General features: G+C 47.2%; 1 protein-coding gene across 1 annotated transcript; it reads right to left on the bottom strand.

The window, feature by feature from the left end:
* Positions 1 to 710: 710 nt before the first annotated feature.
* On the bottom strand, positions 711 to 18,856 carry SMAP2 (small ArfGAP2). The gene is made up of 10 exons (XM_068417777.1): positions 18,689 to 18,856; positions 6,330 to 6,463; positions 5,666 to 5,751; positions 4,728 to 4,806; positions 4,279 to 4,365; positions 3,733 to 3,814; positions 3,110 to 3,210; positions 2,830 to 2,992; positions 2,248 to 2,570; positions 711 to 1,843 (listed from the first exon to the last, which is right to left on the bottom strand). Exons 1-10 carry the CDS (start codon positions 18,789 to 18,791, stop codon positions 1,718 to 1,720), a joined length of 1,284 nt encoding a protein of 427 aa, XP_068273878.1. The 5' UTR covers positions 18,792 to 18,856; the 3' UTR covers positions 711 to 1,717.
* Between the last annotated feature and the right edge of the window lie 201 nt (positions 18,857 to 19,057).

Below are 19,057 nucleotides of genomic sequence, written 5' to 3'. Positions count from 1 at the left end.
CAAAGCATCCAGCCCAAAACCATGTGTGTAGCTTAAAAAAGGCCAACCCTCCCCTCCAGCTGATATGCTGGGGAGGAAGGGAAGAGGAAGAAACCCTTTTTTTTCCCTGAAAAGAGCAGGTTTTGACTTGAGAAAAGAAATACCACAATTAATATGCAAGCAGAGTACCATCAGCTCAAGGCTCACACAATTAGCTGAGCTCTCTCCCCTGCAGCTGCACTTTTAGCCCCCCACAAGCCTAAGGAAAACTGGCCTTAGGTTCCTTAGGTGACTCCTAAACCCTCCCAGCCTTTCATATTCTGTTACCACTTTTGTAAAAGCTTAAAATTTTTAATAGGCCCTGGTGAGGTTTTGCTGAACATCAGTGTAACGCTGCAGCCCTAATAATTTAAGCTCTCCCTGCAGCCGGAGCTGCAGGAATGCTGCGTTTACCCACCCCGTTTACTGCGAGTGTCTCTTGTATATAAAAGTGTCAACTGACCTGATTCTGCCTCTGCTGAGCCTGGTTCTTCACACGCCGATAGTCCTTAGCTTCCAGGCAAACCGTTCTTGCCTGACATTTGGGACACAGCCCTGCTACGAAGCAGATCGAGTTAGTCTGATTTGGACAACAGGCTCCAAATCCCCCCACACCTGAAGTGAACAACTCACACCAGTGACAGTCGTGTTTCACACCATCTGTTACGCTGTTTAAAAACAAGGTAAGGCAGTTGAGGTTTCACTGCAATATTTTATTTGGGAATTTACATATACACAGGATAAAGTAGACCGTAGAAGTCCGACTTCTTGCTCACACCGATGAGTTTAAGCAGTTGTGTTCTACTGAAGATGAGAAAAGAAATCTGACCCACCCACTTCGTATGCCTACATTAAAATATCAAAAGCTAGCCAGGAAAGGGTACCAGGATTACACAGGAACAAAAAAAAAATATGAAAAAAAAGTATAAATTAGGATGTCATAGTAATTTTAAAAGTGTAAGAAAACTTGCAGCGGGCTCTCAGCCCTCGATAAGTTACCTCTCAGTTAGGTTGTTAAAAGTTAAATACATCAATACCACGTATTAGACAGAAATGCCACTCTCAAGTGCAAGTTTCACATTCCAAACAGCTTGCCCCCACACTGCGCGAGAATCCTGCTTGCTCACGGGGGGAGGGAGAGGGGCCTTCGAGATGACTTTGGTTCCAATGAGGGTTGGCGAGCCAAGCACAGCGAGGCCTCAGCTCCGGAGAACTCCACTCAAGGGAAGAGGTAGCAAGGCTTGCTTGCCCCTGGGCTTGGGTTAAAATCCAGTTCCTCAGCACCAAACAAGGTTTCCACCCCTCTGCTAACCAAAACCCCTACTAATACTAGAGTTTAAGTGATTCTTAAAAGGCCTGGCATTACAGGCAGTATTAAGTACAGGTTTCCCAAGGTCCTCAGTCACACCTCTGCTAAGGTACCCAGCAGGACATTAAGTGCTACCCAGAAGCATTAGGTGGAGGTTTGTGCAAGGAGGGGATCCACCCCAGAAATGTGCATTGACTGTGCTAAATACAGGGGAGCTCGTGTTCTGGTCACTGAGGTTTCACCGTGTCTGACAGTGAAAAGGCAGAGATGGGTCTCGGTTATGGAAAGAAGTTCAGGCTGGGCAGCCAGCCAGAAAGAAAAACCCTGAATGTCTCATGGAGCAGTTTTGAAGAACAGAACAGAAGGCAAAAATGGTCACAATGCAAGAGATCATTTCCACATCTGAGTGCTGAGGGACTGACTGCTTCCCTGGGCACCTCCTCCACCCATGGACTGTCCATATCCCATCATGCCATTAGCTCCATAGAAGTTCATCCCAGCCATCTGCTGGGTCATCTGCAAAGGGGAGAGGAGAGAAGTCAAGGCTATGTCAAGGAGAGTGCCAGCCCACAGCAGTCAAAGGTAAAACTCTTGCTCCCCAACATATTACAGGCTTAAGCAAGTTCTTCTAAAGAGTTATGGTGAACAGAAGTCACCGGCTTCTCAGGTGTAAGCCCATCTAGCGAGCTGAGGTAGTTTTCACTTTAGCTGACGTTGCACTGATTTTTGTTTTCCACCAAGCACTGAGACATCTGAACAAATTACTCCTTGGTGACCCCTCAGTATCAGCAGACCTCACCCCAACCCCCCAGGAGCCAGGCTATAAAAGCGCTGAAGTCTTCAGGTACAGGCTAGGTTTGATTGCGTGTGCCTCCCCTGCCCTCCATCCACCTTTGGGTCAGCAGAAGATCACACCTCACCTGAGCAATGTTCCACTGAAGCTGCTGTGCTGGCTGCACGCCATAGACGGGCTGGGGAACTGCTGCCATGCCAGCTACGTAGCCAGCCTGCTGTGCAGCCATCATCCTGTTGGGGACACCGATGACAGCTGCCTGCACGTTACCCACATATCCAGCTGGTATGGCCATGGGCGTCACCATCCCTGCAGCTCCAGGCTGAGCCATCATCCCCACTGACGGTGCCATCATGCCTCCCATCATGCTGCTGGAGGGGGGTACTCCTGGAAAGCCAGTATATGCTGCTGCAGGATACGCCATCTGAGTTGGGGCCATGTACATTGCTCCTAGAAAAAAGGCAGAGAAGCGATGTGGGGAAGAGCTGCTGCATTCATTGTCGGGGGCTGAAACGCTGACCTTCAAACCAGAGACTATCACAACATTCACTTGGCCGTGACATCCAGACTAAGCTGCTCTTTATGCTGCTCACCAGTTCTCAAGAGGACCACCTACACTGCCACATCTTTGCTTGTCAGCTGTCAGGACACCCCACCCACTCTGAATTAGTGTGCCACCATTCAACAGCTCTATTCTCAGCTCTGTTACCTTGTGCAGGCAGCTGAGGCGTTTGAGAGCCGTACAAGGAGAGGATGGAGTCTTTAGAGAGCTGCTTCTTCCCTTCCTCCCCTTTGCTTCCCGGCTCAGGGAAGAGATTCAGGTTTTCAGGAACAGAACCAGCACTTCCAGCTGTCGGCATGGAGCCAGTGACCTGAGGCAGAGACAGCACGAGTGCAACAGCTGCATTCAGCACTAGGGGAAGACACAGATCATCATCTCATTCAAGCATCTAACCAGGCTTTGTCAAGCACTGATGTCCCCTGCTTACCTTCCTGGAGTCAGAGTTTGATCCCATTGATGCAAAAAGATCAAGATCCTTCTCTAAGCTGCTCGGCCTGCCGTTTGTAAGGGGGGTTGTCACGGGGGCATCTGGGGGAGACAAAGCTGTGAGGGATGTTCACACAGATGGCCTCAGGCTGCGGGGCAGCCTCCTTGCCAATCAAGTCGTTTGCACATATGCCACTCAGCCCAGTGACCTGACCCGTAACCTGCTTTAGCCAACAGACATTGCCAGCTCTTCGCTCGTCCTTCTGGTGCCGAGACAGAACTGGCTCAGGACTAACGAAGTGCACTGTGCCATATCTGTCCTATTAACCTCAGAGCAGCCAGGAACCACGCTGTGTCTGGAGACCACTACAGCTGCTCCTGTAGTGCTATAGGCACAACCCCTGCGCCAGCATAAAGGAAAACGTACGGCAAACTGTTTCTGCTGCAGGGCTGAGCACTGTGCTTGAGCTGCACTGGAGTAGTTTAAGCAAAACACTATTATTCCCATCAGCTATTGTTCACCTGACATGGAAAATAACTACTAAAAGCTCATCAAATTCACAAGATCAAAGATGGTCTAGAGGGTCATTGTAACAAGTGCAGTAAGGCTGGGAAGGCTCTTACCAAGTCCTAACAAATCCATTACTGGCTCAGTAGATTTAGGAGAACTTTTTCTCGACTGCTGTGTTTCTTCTTTCTTTTGAGGCTAAGGAAAAAGAACACCAGAAGTCTTGTTCAAATTTTGGTTTTACTCTGATACATGAGAGGCTTTAATGAGAGATCAGCCCTTAAAAAAAAGTCCTTTTTTTCAGTGGACGTTGGTGCTTCCAAAGTGAACAGAATTTTGGAATTTTTGTTTTATTGTCCCATTATGTTGGAACCCACTGTCAAATTCAAGCATGCTCTAGACTAGGAAAAAAGTCACTGCTCAAACTGGAAAGCTAAGCAGTGAGTAGCTGGATTCCAATCTGCTCTGCACTGCAAGGCAGAACACGTCTGCTTAGTGTCTGGTTGAGCAGAGGAAAACAAGCTACTACCATTAGTGTGACTCAATGCATTCACTGGCGTGACTGAGGCCAGAAAAAATGCTTCCATATCAAGCTGGATTACCTCTGTCCTGCTTGAGAGAAGTCTTTACAATTGATCCATGACCATGCCTTTTGGTCTTACCATTTTCACCTTCTCAAAGATGATAGGTTCCAGTTTTCTTTCTGATACTGGCTCATTACTCCTTTTCCATTTGTCATCCTTTTCTTTCTACAAGGAAAAAACACTGACGTGAGGGTCAAAACTCATATCATACCAAGAGAAAGTTCATACAGAGCTTTACATGATGCTGTTACTAATCTAGAAAGCCTCAAAGATACACCTAAAGACCAATGTTTGAAGCTAGCCCTGCTTTGAGCAAGGAGTTGGACAAGATGGCCTTCAAAGGTCCCCTTCAATTTAAATTCTTTCTACAGAATGACTGAATGCAATCAGCCTTGGAGAAGAGATCAGTCCCTAATACAGGAACATTTAAACTGTCTGTTTTCATAGTCACTGCTTACTTGTAAGACAGACACACCCTTATATCTTAACATATATTCAAGCTTCTGTAGAAGTGATTAGAAACTAACCCTGAATGCATTGATGTCAATACTTCGGTCCATGTATTTCTTCTTCTCATATTTATCCCGAATGAAGCTCTCCACAGCTCTGCAAGCAGCTTGTTAAAGACAAACGATTCAAGAATAGAAGACTTACGTAGCATTATTTGACACGTAGATACAAGGTACAGGCTGTAACTAAACTAATGACTGTTTAAAGAGCATTTCCAGCAGTAACTTTCTTAAAATAATTTAGTGTTGGATCCAACTACTTTAGCTACTCAGTTTTTGCCTGTGGGTTATTCCAAGCACGACAGTGCTATAAAAGGTACATTAAATCAGGGCTTAAATTCCTAGTGTGTTTTCTTCACTGATGTATAGTTACTTCAGCCATCACTTAAAGAGAGTACACATCATTAGCCCAAATCACAGTGGTCAGAAATGGATCCTGCACATACAAAACCACCTCAGCCACCAGCTTAAGACAAAAACGATGGCAAAGAGGTGCTCCTGTGTTTCTTCAGGTTCACATCACTCTACCCCTGTTGCACTGGGCATCTAGAAACCCTCCTGTAAGGTAAAAGTTACAGCTCAATTTTTCACAAGTGTTACATCTTTTTAGCTGTCTCCACCGAGACTTTTAAATGCTCAGCACTTTTGAAAGTCACCCCTCCTATTTGCCACAGACTCTAAAGTGCACTTCATGCAATAGCTTCAGGCTGTAACATTCCTGTTCCAGTTCTCCACCCTTACAGCTCGGAAGCAATCCTTTTAGCTCGCTTCTGCTTCGTCCTGTAAGCAAGCAGCCTGCGGGTGAAGCAACGCTCGGAGGGTGCCTAGCTAGGAACTCATTCTCACAGCTGATGCCCAGGCACATGAAGTTAAACCTCCTATGCAAGGAGTGCAGCTACTAAGCGACAAGATGAAAAGACTCCCTGTTTCCTCAGCAGCAAAGGAAGAAAGGATGCTGATCTGTTTGAGGTCTCCTGAAGTTCTCTGGCAGGTAGGCTTCATAAAGACGATTTGCTTTTCCATTTCCCATCTCTTCCATGCACTGCAATTCAAAAGAATTCTTGAACCGTTCGTTTCACAGACATTAAAGCTCTTACACATACTAGCACACCAGGCTACCAAACAAGAGTCTATCAGTGTTAACTAGAAGGCCCGTGTAGACTTTTGAAGTCTGTTCTGTACCTGAAAGCTGCTCTTCAGGCTTTTGGTGCAAGTCTGCTAGCTGGGAATCCCTGATGCAGGTGCTATGATCTCCCCGCGTACAATTAACCAATCCTAAGCACCACAGCATAATATTTATTCAAAGACAAGATAAATACCACATTAGCAACCTAATGTCACTCTGGAAGTCCAGGATTTGTCTTCTGGAAACCTCAAGGAGAGGAGGTGGGCAGCAGCTCCAGCTCCAGACAACAGCAGCCTTTGGCAGTTTTACAGAAACTTGCCGTGTTTGTCTTTACCCTCTGATGTTTGCTAAGCCTGAAATCATGACATTTCCCTCCCAGTCTAACCCAGCTTGATATCTTCTTCTTCCTGCTTCACCTCCCACATCTTTGGCCTATTCAGACTTTGTTTATTTCCCTGCTAACAGAACAGCACTGCTCATGTTTCCCTCATTACCTGTATCTGTTCTTGTGTCCACTGGTCAAGATTGACGGATTTTACCCTGGATATATGAACTCCTAAGTTCCTGTGGATCCCAGCACAACGAATACAGATGAATACACCAATATTCCAGGATGCCCATCGTGGCCCTGCAAAGAGACACAAGCGTTTCACACCAGCAAGTCAACCTGTAGTTGCCTTGAGCAACTGAGAAACTGCACCAAGTGAACTGGGACTGAGGCGTTTGCGTTTTCATCCAGATTAGACATCAGCAGGATGTTTGAGGATTACCTCCCAATGATCACACTTAGAGCTAGTATTTTATTGACTTCCTCTTCCATTTTGAGAGCTCTACACAAGACAACTCGATGGGGAGGAGGGAAGAAAACAGGCATTCAAACCACCCACAGCACTACAAAACCCCAATTTCTTCTTGCTTAAACTGATGTCATGTCAATGTAAGTCTGTGCTCCTGCTTTAGCGATGGAGAATCTTTCCCAGGTAACCCTACTGCAGTGGGATCAGCTCCAGAATATTCTCTACTGCTCTAGGAAAAGCAGCATAAAATACTCAGCATTTGACATACGGACTGCATCATCAAATCTTCTGTTAGTCTTATGCTGAGTAAGGAGAGCAGCACAGACAAACCCAGTACTTTGGCCACCAAAAACAGAGCCAGGGGCAGGACCCCAGGGCACAATCCTGGCACAAGACATTAACAGTTCACTCCGCAGTTTCTACAGCTCTAATCAGGTTCACGGTTTGCATGCAGCTTTCAGACAGGCAGGAGAGCTCCAAGGTATAGAAGGGAGATCATGCCAGGAAAAAAACCACAAGGGAAAGATTAACAAGCTCAGCTTTACTCACTGCAAACGGTTCTCTGAAGGAAACCCAGCAATGCATCACCCAGGGGACAGCAGAGGTCCACAGGCACTCCCACCTCACAGCCCCCCTCCCAGCCAGGGCCACCAGACCCCGGCCATCAACACCCTCGGTCCCACTGAAGGAGAACCAGCTTCGGAAGTAGTCCTCTGAAGCGCAAGACAAACAGGTTTCAAAGCTAAGTCATCTGGCTAGAGCTGGTAGCCAGCTGCACAGTTAACGTGGCCAGCTTCCACCATGGGTTGGGTATCACTGTCCACAGGTAACTGGCCAAACAGCCACAGCAGAGCCACATCCTGCATAAGGGACCAAACAGCCTCCACTAAACTGTGCTAGCCCTTTTTACAGGCATTACAGGCATTACTGCAGATGAAGAGTTATTCTGTCTTCTCTTGCCATCGTTAAAATAGCAAAGCCTCAAAGCTAATGAGGCTGAGGTGGGAGGGGGAAGAGGGGGAAAGTGTAATTTCAAAGCCCTAAAAAAGCAGCACTGTATTTGACTCTCCTAGATATGCTGTTAACAGTTTAATTCCTGTTTACTGGGAAAGTCTAGAGTAGCCTGAGGGATTTGGTGCTGCTAATGTAACCAGTGGCTCATGGTCCTTTCCAGGGCAAAGGCACAAAACCTCCAACTTACCTCCAGTACCTATTCCAGCTAATTTATGTTATGATTTTTAAAAAAGTCTTTATTAAGTCTTCTGGCTTGTCCTGCCATTGCTTTCTGCTGTTTCACTAGAAGAGTGGCCCCTGAGAATGACACTAATTTAATGAAGCTGATCAAAGTCCCTTCCCAGCTTTGGAACAGCTCTTGGTGAAGACCTTAACAGAAGCATACCCTTGCCTACACCTCAGTTCCTTTATTACACCTACCAAAATCTAGGGCTGAATGCATCAAAGCAGGGGCCCATACTTTTAGCAGCACCTAAATATGCCAGTCACAAAATAAGGCATGAGAATAAAATGCTTGTTCAGTGTTATGCCTGTTGCACACCGAGGTGAAGCCAGGAACTCTGACCCTTCGTTTGATTTATTTGTGGAGTCCTCTCCCAGATACACCCTGAAGGCTATAACGAGAGGCTGCTGGCAGGATTACGCATGAGATTCAAGGTTAGATTTAAACTCTGGATATATTTAGCCTTTATAGGACTAAAAGGATTAATAGTCAGCTAGACACTACATCAGGGCTGTAGTAATCAGCTCACTGGTTCGTCACATGTGCTACCTCAAGGCACTGCAACCTCCTACCCTGCGATGCCACACAAGAGAATGACTCAGTGGCACAGTCTGTTGCACCCATCCTGCTTCAGCATTACTTCATTTGTGATGCAGGATCTGAAACGGCGAGGGCTGAGTACAGGAATAACAGCTGACCATTGCTGCAACTCGTGGATCCCAGCTCTGGAAGACCCCAGTACTGAAGCAGCTTCATTATGCCAGTGAATATTTAAAAAAAATAATAAGTAGGCTTTCAAAAATCCTCTCAGCAGTGAGCATTTGGTTTGGTGATAAACACATTATACAACCAAGGGTAGATCTCTTCACTGATGCTTGTTCCAGCCAGGGTTTGGGCATCCTTGCAGTGCCAGTAAGTGCCATAAGAAAGGCTTTAGATTTACAGACTAGAGGAAATGCGGGGTCATTTTTGCCCAGAGCTGGGAGGAAGATGGTGATGGCGGAAGTTCAGCAGCCTGCTCTGTGACACGGTGGTGACCCCAGAGCCACACCAGCAGGATATTTGGACGGTTCTCTGAAACACTGCCCGAGGTCTGCAGCCAGCTCTGTGGTTCTGCAAGGCACGTGAATTTGAACTCTAGATCTGAGCACCCCGTGCTTCTGGATATACCTAGTAATTTCTTTAGCCTCGTTACACAGCCCTGTATTCAATCAACACTATGATAAAAAAAGAGGAACAAGACACGGCTACACCCCTCAAGAGTGAAAAGCTACTTTAAGATAAGCAGCTGCACAACAGAACCCCTTGCCTCGACAGCAGCGAAGGGTTGAGCCAGCAAGGTGCAACCCACCAGGGAAAGAGCTGCTGCTTGAATAATCAGTGCCGAGCAGAACAGCAGCCTGTCGGCAAATGGAATTTGTCCAGCTGAATCACACTCCACATAACTTCATGCTCATTGAAATTACCATTTGGTGCCTTGGGCAACGAGGAACATCACAGGGTTTCTTTTGCTGAAAGCAAGGGCATCCTAAGCAAGACAGCCCGTCCTAACCAAGCAGCACCAAGGAAGCTGTGGGCCAAAGCCCTCGTGTCCCGTTAGGTCAGGTCAGATGCAACATGCAGAGGCACCAGCCCAAACACACACTCTTACTAGACCTTCAGCTTTAGTATCTAATGCGCCCAACCATTAAGCTAAAACAACATTTTTACCGTTTCATTTCATATAAAGCACTTAGTTTTGTGGGCAGGGGGTATGGGTTTTGATGCCAAAGTAAACAAGCCTCCCACTTCCCTCTTTCGAGGCCACGATGAAGGAGCTTGAACTAGAAATCACATGAGGAAGTACCCAGTAAAGATCTGGCTGGGAAGAACTTTGTACAGTCATTTCCCCACAGTTTCACATGCCGTTTTCAAGGTGACTGACTTGCAGAAAGCCCCAGGTGGTATTTACAGATGTGAGTTCGATCACACATTGCAGCATTTAACTTCCCAAAAACTAAACCAAGCTCAAGACTGGACAGAAGCTACTGAGCAGTGACAGAAGGGCCAAAACGCCTTAGTAGAAGTTAAGGGCAGAATTTTTCAGAGAAGAATGTTTTTATATCAGTAAGTTACTTTAGAGAAGACCACAGCAGTGTTTATCAGCATCGCTGGAGCTGCCGTGGAGCCCTATCTTCCCCCGCAGCCTCTGTGCACGCCCCAACACTCACCACCGACGGCTTGCACGAGGGCACGGCGTGCCACAGGGAGCACCTCACCCTCTGGGCTCAGTGCATCATGTAAACCCATACACAAAAGGTTTTAGGACACGGCCAAGAGAAACACTTAGCTTGTTAAACCACCAGAAAAAAAAAAACATGAAAGAAACTGGTCTTTGCATGAATACTCTCGCTAATGTTATAAAAATAGTTCCCTTGGGGCTGGCATCCTTGCAGTCACCAGATGGCTTTGGAGCTTAAGGCCTAAATGAAAACTCACTTCCCATAAGCAAAACTGGGAGTTTGCTGCAATGACAACCAGTATCAGACACGCGAGCCTGATGCTGCAGTCGCTTTTGTTTCGGTATTATGGCTAATTTTGACATCCATGGTAAGCAAGTTCCTCAGCACCAACTTGAGCTGGTCACAGCTTGTTCCGTTCTGATGAAGCATCTCGTGCCCCTGTTCATCACCTCACGTGTGCACAAATCCTTTCTGGAGAAAGCCAACCATTTGCAGGTGAACAAGAGTAAAGAAAATTGCAGTTTTGAGTAAGAATGAAATACTAATCGAAACAGGCGTAAGAGCCCAGCTATACACTCAGTTCTGGCACAGCATCAAGGCTAGCTCAGACCACCTTGGGATATATTCCTAGCCTGGCAGTGGTCACAGAAAGATTATGAGCTTAAAAACATCGATTGCTCAGTGAGTTTTCATTTTAGAAAGCTACACTGAACACTCGAGTGGATTCCTAAGCGGGGATGCACCACCATCCAGCAGAGACTAGAAAGCTATGTGTGAGAAACTCAGCTGCCCAGTCAAGTGCTTCCACGAGACAGTTTCACAGCCTGTTTTACATCCCAGCCTGTCAAAATAAACACCGCATACCAAGCTGGTCATACCAGCTTCAGTTAGCATCTAAGCTGGAATCATTAATGTCCACAAGGGCTGTCTGAATGACCTGCCCCTACTGAAAAGGCTCCCAATTCCCTTTAAAATCCCAGCACAACCTGGCTGGTCCGCTTCATGTCTTAGCCACTTGCTGAAAAGTTCACACCCTTGAGTGGTTTTAATCAAGGAATCCCAAGGGGATTCACTCCTCACCCTTTATTCAGGCACCACATTTTGGCTCAAGTGACTCATGCCAAGTTTCTTTGGTAATAACCCTCCAGAAGGCATTTAAAAATAAAACAGAAGTTGGCTGCAAAGCCACTGCTCTTTTGAGAAGGGGGGTCAGGAAAAAATAGATGCTTTCATAGGCAGGAAGGAGAGCGCATCACCATTCAAAGCCTAATGAAATATTCTTAGTGCAAACAATCATTTGAGTCGCAGGCTCCCCGCCTGCGAGCACTCCAAAAGCCCAGCTGTAGCAGGGCAGCGTGCCTGCTCAGCCCATTGATCCCAGCACACACTGCTGCGTGTGCTGGGCTGCGGCATCGTACAACCAGCCCCTCTCAGGGGAAAGTGGATGTGGGAAATTCTCCTTGGAGCAGGATAATCCCTGGAAGACATTCACATCCTCTTGCACAAGCCCTCACCAGTACTTGGAAATTTCTCATGGAGTCAAAGTTGACAAGCCCTAGTTTTTGCAGAGCCAAATGAGGAAATAACCAAGTATCCAAGAGCTTCCTCTGACTTGGGGTTTCCTTATTCTGGAAAGGGATTGCTTAATGACTTACTGAAATTCATAGAAAAACTATGACAAAGGCTGTTTTACAAAACAACTTCCTCTACTCTTCACTGTAGATGTCTGTTCTACAGTCAAGCGTTCAGACTAGTTTGAGAAAACACAGTGAACTCTGCTAGTGAGTAAAAAGTACAGTTACACTCAACTCCAAGATCTCTAAATTATGCAATTTAGTTATTAACACAGGCTAGTTACTGGCCTGAGCATGCATCCTGATACAGAAACCTGAGGTTTGGGAAGCACTAACCACTTGCCTGTACCCTCAGATTTAGTACCAGACTAAACTCTTTGTGTAGTTTTCAAGAAGCCATTGGAACCTGGTGAAACATGGATGCTAAAGCCAAAACTCTGCAGCAAGGGAGTTTGATAAGGATATATGCTTAGTTAAGTAGTTTAGGGGTTCAAAACTCAACTTTATACCATCCTTTGAAAGAAAAAGGGCTGTTTTCAGGGTTTTTGTCTTTTTTTTTGCAGTAATTATAGGCTTTAACCACTCTTTGCAGGAAAAAGGAAGAGCCAGAGGCATCTATGGGGGTTGAGATTATTGCTTCCGACAACAGCCTGTAGCTTTGCCTTAAAGATCTTCTTGGCTGTATTAGCAGCAACCAGTACATGCTCTCCTTCCCCAGACCATGATGTTTGCTACAGGTACCTTACTGGCCAAGTCAGACCAAGCTGACTGGTGCTGGCTCTGTCTCCTCTCAGGAACAGGCTTTGAATCTTTCACAGTTTACCAGAAATGAATAACATCTGAGTGCCCAGTGGCCCTGAAGGCAGCAACACAGCAGCATTGGATCTAACTTGGGGCAGCAGTAAGCTTGCAGAAGCAGCCTTCAGCGCAGGTCTTATCATTGTTTCCATCTTGTTCTTTGAAGAAGTGCTGTGATGATATAAACGCAGATGGAGTGAGGTGGAGGAAATTAAAATAGATGCTGTGAACAGCAGGGTGGGTCCTTCCTGCTGTTTAAGAAAGTGGTGTTTGTTACTTCAGTACATAAACTGCGAAAGTGACAATTTCAAGCAGATGCTATAATGAGAATCCATGCAAGAGGACTGGTTAACATTACCAATGCTGATGACCACAAAGCCTAAAAATATATAAAAATCAGTCAAGTTCCATGATCCACAAGTTTCCTGTGGAGGTCAACATAGTAAGAATCCCAACATACAAATGGTCAATCTCAGATCAGGATTTCATAGGGTTCCTGAGACTAGATAACAGATGTCCAAGCACTAGTTTTTGGCCAAAACTACATACTAGGGTATGCAGTTGCTAGGGTAAAGGCAGCAGGTTTCAAGGAGGGCTGACTGTCCATGAAATGCAAAAATAATTCAGTAATAGGTAAACACCATCCCCACGCCCAAACACACACATAAGCAGAGCAGCAGGATGGAAACTCACACTATCGCTACTATTTTACACCATCAAAATTCAGCTTAGAATTTCTCCACCATCAGATCCCTTACAAGATGTTTGCTCACACACTTAATTCTTCACTGCATGTTAAAAATATTTAGACCCTATCTTCCAACCTCATTTGAGTTGGGTGGATACGTAGAAGTCAAAGTCCTTAAAATAGATCCTAACAGAGGAAGGAGTCTCAGCTCCTGGGCCACTTTTTGCTTAAGAATCTCTTCAATATCTAGAGCTAGGCATGAACTATTTTTCACTGTCACAGTTATGAAAAAGGACTTGACATTCACAAGGAAAGGGCATAACCTGGCCAGCAAGGAATGGCATGTTTTGCCAAAAATAGAGGTAAGCAGTTTAACAAGGCACTGAAAGTCCGATCGTAGCACAGGTAAATCCAGCTTCAAGTCAGAGCTTTGCTCTAAGACAGTTTCTCTTAAAAGCTCAAACTTTTTCTGTCCTAGATTTCCTGGGACGCATGAAGTAATCACTATTCTGGATCAACCTGAAGGAGACCAGAGCTATTCTTGATTCTCTAGTTGGTTTTGATAACCTACTTCGTTTTGAAAGATGAATTACCTTTAAATTGCAGAGGCATTTTCTGAAGAGGCTGGCACACAAGCTCCTGAGCGTGTTTGATACCTTATGTAATTCCTCTGGCAGTTACTATAGGAACAAACTTTTACTAAACTTGCAGCTATGCTTTAAGAATCACATGGTATTTTTGGACCCTCTGCTGTACAGCCACTCACCACGCAGGCTCTCCGTTTCACAGGTGGGTCAATAGAGCCGGTACAGAAGCACAGACGTATTAAAGCTGACGTGGTTTGCTGAGATGCCCCCTGCTTGGAGGATTATCTTTGTTATCTATTTCTGGCAGATGTAGAGACATGCATTTGTGTACGTGACTCAGAGCTCTGCGTATCTTAAAGGGTATCTTCCTACAACTCTCCTAAATGCAAACTGACTCCAGAATAAGTCTCCACTGGAAAGGCTGCGGCTTTTTTCCTTCCTTTGTGGTTTGAATGGGAAGTTACAACTTACTTTGAGCAGGTGTATGTAGGGTCAGGCTCACAGCTAGCCAGAGCTGGGCTCCCTCCCAGCCAGTGTCTTACACCATGGCGGCACCGCTCAGACTTCTCAGATGAAGACCACTAAGGGACAAAGCCAGTCTCACGGACAAAGTTAATTTGTGAACATTTACACTCACTTGAAATTAATACTGCTTTATGCAAAGACTATTCCTTTCCGAGATGACTTTAGAACAGCAGAACAAATCAAAAGCAGAAGAGAAAATGCAGCACTCATTAAGATAACTGCGGAATATTGTGACTGCAGCTAGGAATTAAAATGAGTATACAAGCACATACGCATCCCCTCTGGCAAGCTCCCATTACATAAGACTGAGCTTTCTCCTAATACATGATTTTCTAAGGCAAGCTGAGAAGCTTTAGCCCTACCGCTTCGGTTTTCGAAGCCCACGGCAGGCAAACAGTATGCATCACTACCCACTGCTCAGTTTTCCCTTAATGATCATTTCTTCATCACATGCACTCGTTCTAGGCAGCTATTTAAAAAGTTATTCTTCATATTGCTTTTACTGAAAAGGAAATTCAGCTGCAATTCGACAGTCTGCTGATGGAGGAGTTGAGTCACAACAGATTTTTGTTGAATATTAGCAATATGTTTTATATTAATACTAGTTTGGTTGGACTAAACCAACTGTAATAAGCTAACTCCCCCACTCCATTGGAAGTCATCCTTCCTGAACAGCACCCACTCTAGCCCCGAGCTTTTCATCCTGCTCTTCCAGCTTCCCGTCCAATATTTAACCACCTCTTAACAGGTATTTTCAAAGTTCTCCCCCTCTTTCAGAAAAGACTGCTTAAAGAATTAGATCTGGGTTTGTGTTGTGTTCAGCAACCAATAGTTTCCCATCTAACCACTGACGTTAGAAGGGGGAGTTGATTTCGGCATGAAACCCACAGTTCTCACAAGACAGGGGACAAAGGGAAGAGTCAGACAAACCAGGAGGAGCACAGGGCAACCTTAACTGATGGACAGATACAGCAGTCCTCGCTGGTGCTCCCTGGGGAGGAACCTGCCGTTCCGACGCCAACGAAACCGGATCCAAGGAGCCTGTTGGACAGACAGGACTGGAAAAGCAGAGGGGAAGAGTTTGGGAGAAGGAGAGAATCAAACAGAATTAGCTGTATGTTACACAAGTTCAGCACAGAGCTTTAGAGTCAGAAATGCAGAGAAGACTCCAGTTAACCTAAGCGTTACTCATCACAAGGCATTTTCCATTTACTGGAAGACATCTGAACACTCAGGTCAAGCCCAGCTTGCACAGATTACACCACATCCCTCCTCATCTACGCTGCAATTTCAGCCTCCAGACTCATTCTGATGTTCAGCAGCGTATCTTCTGACAGATACTCGATACAGCCAGGCTGCTTGTCAGTCACGCTATCTTACACACGAAACCACAACAGCAACACAACTGCCCTCAGAAGGCCCTTTGCCATGAGAAGTGCTCTGGTAGAAGAGATCCCCCTCTCACTCACCAACAGCTTCTCTTTTAAGGGGTTTTTGTTCAAGCGATTCATACAGCAAAGGCCTTCAAAAAGAGGATTATGATAATTCACCACCCCAGCTTTTAGTGAAGACCACCACGCTGGGCGGTCCGGAGGGGAGAGCTGCCTCGCTGCAGTGCTGCCAGGACCCCACGCTGCAGCCCTGCTTTTGATCATCACTCTTAGTGTCGTGACAGCATTCAGAGCTGCAGGTGAAAACCACGGAGACGAGTAACCTCCGATAGCGCTGGCAAGGGGAAATCTGCTGTTCTGTTTGTGCCTAACACGGCTAGATCATGTCCTGAAGGGCTGCCACCGAGCTCCCGAGTCCTGTTTTGAGCAAGTAATGAAGACCCCTCTCACACACAAGAGTTTTCACTCCTAAGTTCCTCTGCCAGCAAGCAGTCTAGCTACGCTCTGCTTCAGCACAGGTTCTACTACTTACTACCTGTCCACCCACTTTTGATCAGGTCACCCAGTTTTACCCACAGTTACTTTGGACAGAAAGTTTGCAAAGCAAAGAGGAAGACGCAGGTGAGATATCTTGTCCAACTTCCTCCAAAACAAGAGCCTCTAACCACTGCGGTGTTCATTGACTTTTACCCTAACACTGGGAATTTCTGTAGAGCCTGAAATCAAGCAGGTACATACCAGCACTGCAGCTCACACTAACAGGTACTGTAATCTCGTTTCATTCTGTATATAGAAGTGGAAAAAAATACAGTAACAAAACCCAGCAAGTAGTTAGGTCACTGGGAACAGGCACAATGGAAGTGTGGGTGGCATCTGAACAGTCTCTGCCTGTGTGTCATGCGAGCTTTGAAACGCTCAGATCAAGCAGCAAACCACTACGAAATTCAGTAATTTCAGCATAAAAATGGATGGTCAAAAGCCAGTGTTTTATTGTAAAAGTGTCCTGATAGGTGCTGTATCAGCTGCCAGGTTCTTACTCTGCCTTCAACTTTGTTGAAACTCATGCAAAAATCCTTATGACGTCGAACGTGAGCTGACAAAGGAACCAGCATCAGAAATGCCACCTGCCACCACCAACCAGTGGTTGGTGACCAGATTTCAGCCGTGGCCTTGGCAAGCTCCTGTTCACAGATCTGTACACAAGTGTGCTCTTCGTGTACCTCGACCAGCGCAGCCAGACTTGCAATCGGCTAAAAACCAAGCAACAACCAGCTGTACAGAACAGCAGTTCTTCTTCCAGGAGCACTGGAGACGCCGAGGGAAGCCATCTGGAGCTAGCAAACACCACGTGGCCTCTCATTAGCGCAGACTCGCACTGAGTTTTGGTTATTAAGAAACCGTATATCAAATAAAATGTGCTCTTTGCACAGTTTCCATATGCAAAGCAGAATGCTGAAGTTACTTTCAGCAGCTGTAACAACTAACACCAGGCCTTCCTCACCATCACTGCAAACCAGTGCCTTGCTGGGAGAACATCACACCAAGCCACAGTGACCAAAATGCAGCCCAATAGGATGCTTTGACTGGCACCAACTACCAGTCAGACACCTGGCTGGAGAGCTTACTGCATATATACCTCCCGTGGCCACAAACTCTGTATGTTGCCCTCAAGAATGAGATCTCACACCTCCATAAATCTCATTAGTACAGTGGGTAATTATTTTGGCAGATAACTCAGCACAGCAGAAGCCTGCTCTTCATAACTGATGCAACCTATCTTCAGACACAAGCAGCTTCCAGCTTTAGTGGCAACGCTGAACCGTACACTTTGATTTTTACACATAATTAAGTGGAACAACGCATTTCCAGGATGTACTAGGAAGAGGAGAAGCTCCATAATCACATCAAAACAAGTAACCTGGAACTGTTATGAGAATTCGTATCCACCTTGTGTATGTTACTGCCTCATGCCTCAAAAGACAAGATAAGACAGCTATTTTTGCCCTTGGCACTGGCATTAGGAGCCAAGAGATAAGGGATTTGCAAGTGAGAGCAACATTCTGCTCTCTGCCAACACCACCACGTTCAACCTACATGACCAACCAAAGCCAGGTGTGAAACACTTCTCAAAATACACCATCTCCAAGATAAGCCAGGTTGTGTTGATAAGGTCACTATGTTTGGGGTTTTTTTGGAGCAGGGCTGAAAACAAACCTTAATAGCAGCATTTTTTGATGTTGTTCAGTGGTGCTCTCTGCAGTTTTTAGAGGTCACACTGAGGTGACTAAGTCTCCCACTCACAGAGGGATGTAGAAAGACAGCCCCTGCTCCAAGTTCATTTATTGCAGCTATTGGGAAAGAAGCCTCAAGCTCAGACCTCCAAATCATTATAACAGCTCATTAAAATAGGATTTCAGGTAGGCACAGGCAAAACCTCAACCCTTTTGCTACAGGAAAGCAAAGCATTTCACAGTAGCAAGCTACAGAGAGGCACCTGCATCACCACGGAACAAGGAACAGTTGTTTTATTCACTTGTTTTGTCTTCTAGAATTCAGTTTCCTACTCAGCTCGCTGGCCGAGCGATGGGCACAGCGGAGCTGCCGAGGCGGGGCTGGAGGCGCCGGGAGCGGTCCCGGTACAGCCTGCTGCGACCACCGGCGAACTGCACCCTGCTGCGGCCAAGCCCGGGGGGGGTCGGACACCAAGCGCCCGCTCAGCCCAAGGGGAAACCACACATCGGGCTACAAACCCCCACACCACCCAGGCCCCCGCTGCGTCAGCCCGAGCCCTTGCCCGCCGCCGGAGCCTTCCCCGCCCGAGCCGCCACCCGCCAAGGCCCCGCCAGGCCTGTCCTCCCGCCGCCGCGGCGGCCCCCGGGGAGGGGGCACACCGGAGGGCCCCGAGAGCCCAGCAGCAAGCGGCGGGGGAGCAACTCCCCGCCACACGCCAGCACCGAGAGGGTGACAACCGCGCCAGCCCGGGCCCACCGGCCCCGCCGCCCCCTCAGCCCGCCCGCGGGGAGCCCGCCGGTACCTTTGGCCTGGCAGTCGGCGCAGTACTTGTTCTCCTCCTCCGCCAGCAGGCTGGCCAGCACCGCCTGGTACCGGTCCACGTCGCGCACCGACTTGCCCGTCATGGCGCGGCCGGCGCTGCGCGCCCGCGGGTCACGGCGCCGCCGTCCCGGGCACCCGCCGCTTCCTGCTTCCGGCCGGCGGCGAAGGCGGGGCAACGAAGGGGAGGAGCCAATAGGCGGCAGAGCGCGCGCTTTAACGCCTTCCCCCCGCCACGCCCCCTTGCCGCTGATTCGCTGCCGCGCGGCAGCGCCCGCGGGAGCCAATCGGAGGAGGCGGGGCGGTGGCGGGGGAGGCATGAATGGGCAAGGTCACGTGACTGAGCTGGGGG

The sequence above is a fragment of the Nyctibius grandis genome, chromosome 24 (genome assembly GCF_013368605.1).
Source record: "Nyctibius grandis isolate bNycGra1 chromosome 24, bNycGra1.pri, whole genome shotgun sequence".
Taxonomy (NCBI): domain Eukaryota; kingdom Metazoa; phylum Chordata; class Aves; order Nyctibiiformes; family Nyctibiidae; genus Nyctibius; species Nyctibius grandis.
The sequence above is the reverse complement of the archived record's forward strand: the minus strand, read 5'-3'. Positions and strand labels throughout refer to the sequence as shown.